The sequence below is a fragment of the Sapajus apella genome, unplaced genomic scaffold (assembly GCF_009761245.1).
Source record: "Sapajus apella isolate SASKATOON/1434 unplaced genomic scaffold, GSC_monkey_1.0 scaffold153, whole genome shotgun sequence".
Lineage (NCBI taxonomy): Eukaryota > Metazoa > Chordata > Mammalia > Primates > Cebidae > Sapajus > Sapajus apella.
The window spans coordinates 2,458,963-2,470,024 of NW_022437093.1; the positions used below are offsets into that span (position 1 = coordinate 2,458,963).

An 11,062-nucleotide genomic window follows, 5' to 3' on the forward strand; every position below is an offset into this window, starting at 1 on the left:
TGTGTGTGAATGTATACGTGTGTGTATGAACACGTGCAGTATCCTGTGTGTGTGAATGTATACGTGTGTGTATGAACACGTGCAGTATCCGGTGTGTGTGAATGTATACATGTGTGTATGCACATGTGCAGTATCCTGTGTTCTACTGGCATTCAGGCTGGGGCTTCCAGTTTTGGGCACCTCTGGCAGGTGGCCAGCATGGCCTAGCGCCTGGAGTTGGCCCTGTCCTCTGGGAAGAGGACCAGCGGAGTAAGGCAGGGCCCATGGGTAAGAGGAGGGCTCTGGGCAGGCGCAGGGACACTGGGCCGTAGTAGGGCACAGGAGTGGCAGCATGGCAAGATCTGGGAGCCTTGACTGTGTGCCGGGCACCGGGCTCAGCTCCTCACTCACATGGTTTATTACTTACCACAACCCTGGGGCAGGCAGTGTTATTGCGCCCACTTCATCCTCAAAGTCACACAGCTAGTAAGGGGGACATCCATCCAGCCAGCGCATTCATTCTACAGATGTTTTATTGAGCACTTACTATGTGGCAGGTACAGTGCATGATGAACAAAACAGGACAAAGTCTGCCTCAGAGGACATGCTAGAGAGTGGGATTGGGGTTGAGGAGCGTGGCTGTCAGTGAAGCTTGTTGGTTGGTAAAGTTGCTTCAATTTCTCCTGCCCCAGGCCAGGACTGGTCAGGGGAGCGAGGTGGAGGTCGAGGCTCTGGGTGTGGTCAGGTGGACCCAGGGCTCAGACAGGGGAGCCTGCAGGGCCCCTGTCTGTGTGTGTGAGTCAGGATGAGAGGCACCTTGGGCCCCTGGGCCCCTGGCACCTTGAGGCCTTGGTTTCCCTCTGCTCCACTCCTCCTGGCCTGGCCAAGACAAGAGGCTGAAGCCAGACTCTAAAGGTGTTCAGCCTGGGGCGGGGTTCGGGGTCCCTTAAAATGGCAGATGCCTGGTCTCACCCCAGACCTCTCAACTCAGAATCTGTGGGGCTGGCAATCCTGATTTTTGGGAGGCATCCCAGTGATTCTGACCGGCAGCCATTTGGGTGCCTCTGTTAAATCCTCAAGCTGCCTCTAGACCCAGAGTCCTTGCCTAGCCCATCTGTGAAATGGGCAGAGTTGCTGCGGAGTGGTCTTGGGAGGAAGAAGAAAGGTCCTGCCTGTCGCCCACCTCCAGCCGCACCCCCACACTCCGTTCCTGAGCAGGCGGAAGAGCTTGGACGGTGTAGGGTGTATGGGGAAAAACTCAGATAGTTTTTCCAGTTCACATGTAGAACGCAGCTGTCCCTGTATCTTAGCTTGGGATCCCTGGGAATGAGCCTCAGGAGCGTGCTGGGTGGGAGGTGCTGGGTGGGAGGTGCTGGGCGGGAGGGGCTGGGCAGTGGTCTCAAGGGAGATGCCTGCAAAGGATGAGGGCTGCAGGAGGGTGAGGATGAAGCTGGGCCTCGGGGTAGGGCGGCTGGGTGCCCTGTGAGCCCTTGGGCGCGATAGAGCTGGGGCGTCCTTCATGGAGGTCCCACATTGGTCAGTCCTGGCTGTGGTCACACTGGGGACCCAGCAGGGAGAGGGGGTGGTGAAGCTTGGGCGACTGGGACGACTTCCCAGTGAGAGGCAGAGCTGAGAGTCACCTGGGCACTGCAATGCCACTGCACCCTGGGCCGCTGTCCACTCCAGGCCTGGCCTTGGGACACTGTGAGCACCCCAGTTCTGCTGCCCACGCACCATGCAGCAAGCTGGGGGTTGGGGAAGAGGGGTGGAGGCAGCGGATCCAGGCCTGTGGGCCCTCACCTCCCCACCAGGTCTGGATGCTGGGAAGGGAGAGGGCTCCCCACCCAGACTCTCCCGGAACCCCCGCTCCTTGGAGGCAGGCATTGACCTCCCTGCAGGCCTGCATCCTCAGGGCCCTCAGACTGAGGATTTCTAGGAGATAGAAGTTCTTTCATCCTGACCTCCTGCTCTGGGGGATGTGGGGGCAGGGGGGAGGGGCCCAGGAGGACTCGGCTCTGTCCAGCGCTTCCCCTAGGGCCTGGCAGAGGGTATAGCTGCCCTCGGCAGGTCCAGTGATGCAGGCCAGCAGCGGGGAGGCTGTCCAGGCTGGGGCTAAGCCAGGGCCTGCGGAGGGCCCTCTGTCCAGGCCAGATGGCTGCTGCTCTGGTGGGAGGGGCTGCCAACACCTCCACAGTGGCCTGGCCGGGTTCTCTACGCTTCCCTTGCTCAGCGGGGCCTTCAGCTGCTGTGTGCTGAGGGGATGGACTCCGTCCCCGGCAAGTGGGGCTTTGAGATGCCCACCACCCGCACGGCCTCACTGGGCCCTCTCTCCCCATCCAGGGCCCACCCAGGCCCGCTGAGTCTCACATCGACACTGACCAAGGCCCTGCAGGAGCCTGGAGGTGACCTGGGCAGCGGGGCCCTCCCTCATGGCAGCCCCTCCTCTGCAGTTCAGGCTGGTCAACTCTTCATTCATCCATTCATTCCTCCAACAAACAGATCAAGCACCTGGGACACCCCCGGCCCTGTTCTGAGCCCCAAAACTACACAGATGAACAAGATGGATGAAGCCCCGCCCTCCCAAAGCTGATCCGCTACTGGGGAAGACCAGAAAACTAAGAAACAGGGTGTCCGGCCATGTGATTGAGACAGGGATGCTTTAGGAAAGGCTGCAAAGAGGAGGAGCCAGCAGGCCAAGTTCACAGGGGTGGTAAGGAAGGGCAGAAAGATAGCTCCAAGTGGAGAGGAGAGCACGGGGATGTGGTGGGTCTGGTGTGTGCTTGTGGCGTTAGGGGGTTTGGTGGGGTGGAAGACGGCCCTTGGGCTGAAACCCCAGCGCCTTGCAGGAGCTGGGTTTGACTCTGCGAGACCTCTACTACGAGAGCAATATAAACATAGCTCACGTGTAGGGGATTCTTTGTCCCAATTTCCTGACATAGGCCAACTCATTCCAACTTCCCAATAACCAGATGGTAGGTCCTATTATCCCATTTTACAGACAAGAAAACTGAGGCACCAAACAGATAAGTCATTTGCTCAGTGACATAGTTAGTGGTAGAGCTGGGATTTGTGGTAGGCAGCCTGGCTGTAGAGCCCTAACCACTGAACCACACTGCCTCTTGGGATACACTTTCCTCCCCTCCAAAAATGCCTCCTCTAGGAAGCTTTCTCACCCCAGAGTTTGTCTGCTCCAATTAAGCAACATATAAGCACCCTACATGGCCTAAAAGCCTGTAGGGTCCTTAGGCGGTCATCTTGTCCATGCTCCTGCCTCCAGATGGACATGGTATTATGAATCTCATTTTGCAGGTGAGGCTACGGAGGCCCAAAGGAGCTTGAACATTACCTAGAGTCAGCGAGGGAGGCCAGGGTCTCCCGAATTCTTCCACCCTGGCCTCAACCTCTCCAACCCCGCCTTCTCTTTGAGACAATTCAAAGGTTGTTCCACCCTGCCCTTCCCCAGCTAGACAGAGGCCTTCCCTGTGCCCACCACATGACGGTGCACACAGTAGGGCATACTCAATGTCTGAAGACGGAATGGGTGGTGCATGTGGGAATGTGCTGGGCTTGGTGCTGCTGCCTGGGATTCTTGAGCAGAGATGTTTTGCAGAATGCATGTAAGCTGGGGAGTGAAGGATGCTTAGGGATTTTCTAGTGAGTTAGGGAGCCAGGTTGGAGTCTGGAGCGGGAAGGCATCCTCGCTAGAGGGAACAGTATTTGCAGAGAGAGGAGAGGACAAGGAACAGTCGGGGAGATCAAGGTTCCGTGAGACCTGCGTGTGGGGAGAAGATGTGCAGTGAGCCTGGGGCGGGTGGCGGGGATGGGGTGGGGGCTGTGTGCCAAGCTGAGAAGCTCCAGCTTTGGATTGGGAAGGGGTGGGGCAGGCAGGGAGAGGGGAACAGCCGCCCAGGGAGCCCTGGATGCAAACCCCAACCTTGCTGCATGAACTTCTGCAAGTCATAGGCCCTCTTGGAGCCTCCGTTTCCCCCTCTTCGTGGTTTGGGGGTGGTGCCCGCTCCTAAGGGCACTCCGAGCTCTGCACACACTTATGCTGTGGTTGCTGCTCTCTTGCACCCCAACAAACGAGAGGCTGCTCGGGTGGATATGGAATCTCTTTAATGCCCTGGTTTCTTGTTGCCAGGCATGGCTTTGCTCTGCAGTATCCCACCAGGCCTTCGAGAGGCATGTATCCCAGGGGCTTCCGTTCACAAGGGTGCCTGGGTTAACATGCTCTTTCTTACTTTCAATCCCTTCCTCTTGTGGAGCCCCGCCAGGGGCAGGCTGGTGTCGTGGGCCTGGGCCTGGGCATGGACATGGCCCAGCTCTGAGTGTGGGGCCATCAGGGGCACAAGTGGAATCAGCATGGCCATTGGCATCAGTGGCATCAGCTCCTCTGAGGCCCCAGGAGGGATGGACGGCAGCTCATTAGGATCCAAGTTGGCATCACTCCAGCCCTCAGAGCTATCACTGTGGTCCTCAGGAGTGGTGGCTTCATTCTTAGATATGGTGACAGTCTCGGCAGTGTCTTCTCCAGGGCAGCTGTCTAAGTCCCCCACTCCTTGGCTGGTGTCCCTCTCAAGTAGGCTGGCTGTGTGGGCATCTGCTGCACCCTCCTGCTTCTGCCTAGAGCCAGCTGAAGGGGCCCGGCAGAGCCCAGGCGTCTTGACTCTGCCCTGGCCAGTCCAGAAGAGGCTGAGCTCTCGGCGGCAGGCAGCCACAGCCAGGCTGGTGAGCAGGGTGCTCGACACTAGGTAGAGCAAGGCAGGCTGGCCCATCTGCATGAGGACCATGGCCATGAATGTGAGCAGCAGGCCCACGGCATAGGCCACGGTGCAGGCTGCAAAGTAGACCTGCCGGGAGCGGACTTGCACATCGAAGCGGCAACAGTAAGCCACCAGGAAGCCGGGGACCACGATGTCACCAAAGCCAAGGATGGAGAAGGGCTGGTCGCACAGGGTCAAGGCGGAGACTCTCAGCCGGGGCACTCTGAGCACCATGGGCAGCTTCTCGTGGCTCGAAGACTCCGCAGGGCCCGCGGCGACCTGCACCATGATGCTCTCACCGGTCTTGGTGAAGAAGGGGGTGATGAAGACGAAGAAGACATCAAAGGCCAGCAGAGCCAGCAGGAAGGAGGAGCAGTTCTTGAGAGTGGGCAGCCGCACGCGGTGCAGGATGAACAGGCAGTAGGAAATGCCCAGCGCGTCCTGCAGGAGCCATGCCCAGGGGTCCTTGTTGCGGTAGGCCACCCAGAAGACGATCACCGTTGTGCATAGGCTCGCCAGCAACAGCAGGGGCAGCGGCAGAGAAGCCCGGAGGCCGTGCGGAGGCCTCTGGTATTGGTGCAGGGGCAGGCAGCGCACCAGGGGTGACAGGCAGCTGTAGAGGCCAGTGCCAGCACCCAGGCTGAAGATCCCAATCATGACGTAGACAAAATAGTCATAGAAGAAGTAGAGCAGCAGCATGAGCGAGCAGGACACGGTGATCACCATGCCCGTCATGGCCGGCGTGAAGTCCACTGGGATGTCCTCATCGTCTTCCTGCTGGGCTCCCTCAGCTGCTGCTGCTGCTGCTTCTGGCGGCGGGTGGTGACCGCCAGGCCCCCCTCCTCCTCGGGCACGTTGCCGCTGGAGCCTGTTGGCTTCAGTCAGGCCGGCCCAGTAGCCGCCTGCGGCCACTGTGCCCACAGCCAGGACGAAGATGACCAGCATGTTGTAGTCGATGATGGGCTCGGGGGGCGCGTACATGGCCACGTGGACCACAGCCCCCCCACGAGTGTGGCTGAGGATGTCCAGCATGTCGGCGTAGTGAAGTATAGCCACGGGGATGGTGAGGTCTGGCAGGGGCTGGCGGGGGTCCTGGGGCACCGGGGTGGTGTCTGAGCACTGTTGGTCGCTGACCCGGCTCACGATGAGCAGCCCATGGGCACCTTGGCCCTGAGCCAGCCAGCCTTTGGTGTGGAAGCTGCAGTTGCCCCTCATGACCATGGCAGTGGTCTGGCGGAGGGGCCGCTGGCTTGGGGAGCTGAGCTGGGCCTGGCGGAGGGAATCCTCACCTGGGCACCAGGTTACCTTGGTGCCATCATACAGGGGCAGGAGCGGGGCGTGGTCCAGGTCCCGGGGGAGGGTGATGTAATCGGAGCTGAACAGGATACAGTAGTCCTTGCTCCAGTTCTCCGACACCACGTGGACCACGCCATACTCTCCCCGGGCCACACTGCTGATGAGGAGGAGGAAGCCCATGGCGGAGAGGAAGCCCAGGCACGCCATCCTCCTCGGCTCCCACTGCAGTGTCCCAGGGCGGCAGCCCAATCCCCCTCCCAGGAGTGGGCGTGGTCCTTTGTCACAGAGCAGTCTGGCCACCTGTCCTGGAAACCAGGGCCACACCTACCTAGTCATAAAGCTGTGGGGTCCCCAGCCAGGGTCCCCAACCCTGCTGTGGGGCACAGGGTTCCTCTAGAATGATATCCCCAATCCTGGGAGATCACGGGAGAGATCATCTGGACCCTGCTCTCTGCCCAGACCCTCGTGGGGTTAGACCAGGTACTTTGAAATAAAAGGTGTGAGGATGGGGTCTGCGGCCCAGATAGGATTCTGAACCAACTTTGCCCCTTACCCATGGGGGACCCAGGCCAATACCATTCCTCTCTGGGCCTGTTTCTTTCACTGTAAAGAAATAAGGACGTTGGGCCAGAGAGTTTCTAAGGTCCCACTGAGCACCTATATGAGCACTTACGAGGTGCCAGGAGCCCTAGCTGTACCTATTGCACAGCTGCAAGGAGGTATCATTATAACTGCCCAGCCCCAGGCTGTCCCTCAAAATCGGTCCCCCTTTCTACCAGGAACATGACCAGAATTCATCGCCAACCCCACTTGCAGTTAGGAACGGCCACATGACCAAATTCTTGGCAGGAGAAGTTGAGCAAAACTGATGTGAACTCCTTACATCAGGGGCATAGGCTGCCAGACTGTGGGGCTCCTTGTTTACCCTGCTTCCCTTTCTCAGCAATCAGAACAAGGACAGGCCTGTGATGCGTCTGTCTACAGTGAGGAGGACAATGTCCTAAGGAATGGAGAGGAAGAAAGTGAAGGGAACCAGGTCCCTGGATGTCCATGTGGCACAGTAGCCCAGGATGAGCACTGTGGCCTGTTACAAGGTAGAGAGAGAGGCATGATCTTCCTAACGGCATTGGTTTATCATGGGTCTCTTTATTATAGACGCTTAATTTTACCTTAATACACCCACTTCATGGATAAGTAAAACTGAGGCTTGGAGAAGCCCAAACTGACACAGCAAAGAAGGCTGGGGCTCTCGTGCTGGTGAAATCACTGGACCTTGATGTCTCCCAAATGTTTCATGCTGGATTCTGAGCCACTCTCCTGGCTACAGCTCTTGAGGCTGGGCAGACTTCCCGCTGGAAAGAGAAGTTGAACACTGGTGAGGGCTGGATTTGAAGCCAAGAGCCAGGTTCTGGCTCTGCAGGTTTGCACCCAGCTCTGTGGTGTATGCTCTCACACGTCACCCAGGGCCTCCTGTGCAGGCTTCTGCAGGCCACGCATGATGGAGGAGAGTTGAAGAACAAGGTTTTCAAAGTAGTTAGTGTGTGGGAGAGTAACCCTGGGGTCCCTGGAGGGGGAACCAGAACGGAGGGATTTGGGGGCTGGAGCTTGGCAGCCCGGCTTCCATTGTCCTCACATTCTCCCCACTGGCCTGGCCTGTCACTCCAGTCTCTGCTTAGGTTGTCACACGATGTTCTCCCTGTCCGTCTTTGTGTCTCTCCTCTTCTTATAAGGACATGGTCACGATGGATTAGGACCACCCTGATGACCCATCTTCACTTGATTATGTCCGCAAAGACCCTATTTCCAATAAGGCCACATTGAGAGGTGCTGGGGGTTAGGACTTCAATGTGTCTTTTTGGGGGCACAATTGTGGGCAGCCCCACAACGCACATGTAATTTTAACCTCTAAGGGGCAGGTATGCTGATTTTTTGTTTTTTTTGAGACAGGCTCTTGCTCTGTTGCTCAGGCTGGAGTGCAGTGCACGATCTCAGCTCATTGCAACCTTCACCTCCTGGGTTCAAGCAATTCTCCCCCCTCAGCCTCCGAGTAACTGGGATTATAGGCATGTGCCACCACGCCCAGCTAATTTTTGTATTTTTAGTACAGATGGGGTCTCATCCTTTTGTCCAGGCTGGTCTTGAACTCTTGGCCTTAAGTTATTCGCCCACCTCAGCCTCCCAAAGTGCTGAGATTACAGGCGTGAGCCACTGTGCCTGGCCAATCACTGATGTTTCTCAAGGCCTCTCCTTCTTCTTCCTTCTTCTTCTTTTTTTTTTTTTTTTTTTTTTTTTTTTTTGAGATGGAGCCTTGCTCTGTCCCCAAGGCAGGCTGGAGTACAATGGTGCAAACTTGGCTCACTGCCACTTCCACCTCCCAAGTTCAAGCGATTCTCCTGCCTCTGCATCCCAAGTAGCTGGGATTACAGGTGCACGCCACCAGACCTGGCTAATTTTCGTACTTTTGGTAGACATGGGGTTTCACCATGTTGGCCAGGCTGCTCTCAAACCCCTGACCTTATGTGATCCACCCATCTTGGCCCCCCAAAGTGCTGGGATTACAGGTGTGAGCCACTGTGCCTGTCAAGGCCTCTCCTTCTATTACAGTCCGTCTCTGGCAGCCCCACCTTCGTTCCTTGGGAAATCCGCAGGGGTGAAACATCTCCGACATCAGCGGTGGATTCTTTGAAGTGGAGGGCGAGTTTAAAGGACCCTGCGAAGTGGTCAGCAAGCGGAACCCGTCTGAGATCCTGACAGTTCTCTCCCACCCAATTATTTACACTCGTCTCACCCACACTTAATCTGCCAATATTTTTGGCATTTGCAAAGCATCCTTCAAAGCATTCGACTGAATTTTCATAAGAAACATCTCTCCTTGTTAGTGCACTTCTGATTCATCAGTAATATAACATTTAGTTAGATTACAACAGTAATTACAATGACAAGCGAACTGTCAGAAACATGTTCGGGAATAAATACAAGTGACTGGCAAACAAACCGCCAGCCGGTGTGAGGAGAAGCGGGCAGAGCCCAGGGGAGGAGGCTGCCAGCTGTCCCTTCTGAGTGCTCCCATTTCAGAGGAGAGGTTGGCCGGGAGTGTGGTTAGGAGAGGAAGGCTCGCCTGTAGGGTTCTTATCACAAACTGCAGCAGTGTCTGAACTGGGTGCAACTCTCTGAATCCAAGCACGTAAATGCTGGGCACAGCAGGGGAGGCAGGGCAGGCAGCCCCTGACAGAGGGCTGTGATAATAAAACTGCTTCTGGCCCCAGCCACGAGTGGGCAACCTAGACCCTCACTTGGGGCCCTGTTCTCCACACAGGGTCATGGATCTTTTGAAAAACAAGAACTGGCTGGGTGCGGTGGCTCACCCCTGTAATCCAAGCACTTTGGGAGGCCAAGGTGGGTGGATCACCTGAGGTTGGGAGTTCGAGACCAGCCTGACCAACATGGAGTATAAAAGAAGCCGGGCATGGTGGCGCACGCCTGTAATCCCAGCTGCTTGGGAGGCTGAGGCAGGAGAATCACTTGAACCCGGGAGGCAGAGGTTTCGCTGAGCTGAGATTGCACCATTGCATTCCAGCCTGGGCAACAAGAGTGAAACTGTCTCAAAACAACAACAACAACAAAAAAACCAAAAAACAGAAAAAACCCCAAGAACCAACCCACCCACTTTGTCACAAAACCCAGACAATCACAAGCTTTGTCGAGGACATAGGGAAATTGGGACCCTCATACTCTGCTGGTGGGAATGTAAAATTGTGCAGCCGCTGCAGGAAACAGTTTGGCGATTCCTAGGTGAGTTAAACAGAGTTACCATAGGACCAGCACTTATACTCCGGCATGTATGTCCAAAAGAATTGAAATCAGGTGTTCAAACAAAAGTGTGTACACGCATGCTCATAGCAGGACCATTCATAATAACTCGAATAGGTGAAAAGAACCCCAATGTCCATCAGCTGATGAATGGGGAAAGTTCAGTCTCCCCACGCAAGGGAATAGCATTCAGCCATAAGAAGGAATGACGTTTTCATACCTGCTACCATGTGGACAGACCTTGAAAACATTACGCTAAGAGGAAACATTATGCTAAGTGGAAGCACATTATGTAAATGAAAGAAGCCAGACACAAAAGGACACATATTGTACGATTAATTCTGCTTATATCAAACAGCCAAAACAGGCAGCTCTATAGACAGCAGGTTCACGGCGGGCAGAGGCCGGGAGAAGGGAGGATGGGGAGTGACTGATGGGTATGGGGTTTCCATTTGGAGTGATGAAGAAGTTCCGGAACGTTTTCTATCTCAGTGGTGACAGTTGCACAACGTTGTGTAAAGTCACTGAATTGTGCACTAACATGGTTGAAATGGGACTTTTTTTTTTTTTTTTTTTTGAGTTGGAGTTTTGCTCTTGTCTCTCAGGCTGGAGTGCAATGGCGCAATCTCAGCTGATTGCAACCTCCACCTCCCTCATTCAAGCGATTCTCCTGCCTCATCTTCCCAGGTAGCTACAATTACAGGCACGTGCTGTCAGGCCCAGCTAATTTTTGTATTTTCGGTAGAGACAGGGTTTCACCATGTTGGCTAGGCTGGTCTCGAACTCCTGACCTCAAGTAATCCACCCACCTCAACCTTCCAAAGTGCTGGGATTATTGGCATGAGCCACTGCGCCCAGCCAAAATGGGACATTTATGTGTATTTTACCACAATTTAAAAAATAAAACAAGGAGCAACTCCTGTTCCCTCCAGCTGCTCTCTCCACGGGACGGGTCTCATTTTGGTTCTCTGGACTCCGTCAGATCAGCACATGCCCCGATTTGGGGGCCTGCACGGATGCCTCAAGCAGAGCTTGCTCCTGCCCCTTCTCCCAGATCTACCCGTGGACTGGTTTCCTGGGGCCCAGAGAATTCTCAGAAGGCTCACTCTACCTGTAATAACCTAACCTGGGTTAGCCTAACTGACTACATCTTAGCTGCAAGCCTGACAAGCTCTCTGGAGCCTCTCCCTCCTGCCGCAGCCCCTCAGGTGCAT

General features: G+C 55.7%; 1 protein-coding gene across 1 annotated transcript; it reads right to left on the minus strand.

Moving 5' to 3' along the window:
* Positions 1 to 4,075: 4,075 nt before the first annotated feature.
* On the minus strand, positions 4,076 to 6,312 carry SPPL2C (signal peptide peptidase like 2C). The gene has a single exon (XM_032265997.1). It carries the CDS (start codon positions 6,243 to 6,245, stop codon positions 4,185 to 4,187), a length of 2,061 nt encoding a protein of 686 aa, XP_032121888.1. The 5' UTR covers positions 6,246 to 6,312; the 3' UTR covers positions 4,076 to 4,184.
* Positions 6,313 to 11,062: the final 4,750 nt, after the last annotated feature.

Excerpts from the sequence above, each read along its gene's own strand:
- SPPL2C (XM_032265997.1), bottom strand. The coding sequence starts at position 6,245 with ATGGCGTGCCTGGGCTTCCTCTCCGCCATGGGCTTCCTCCTCCTCATC.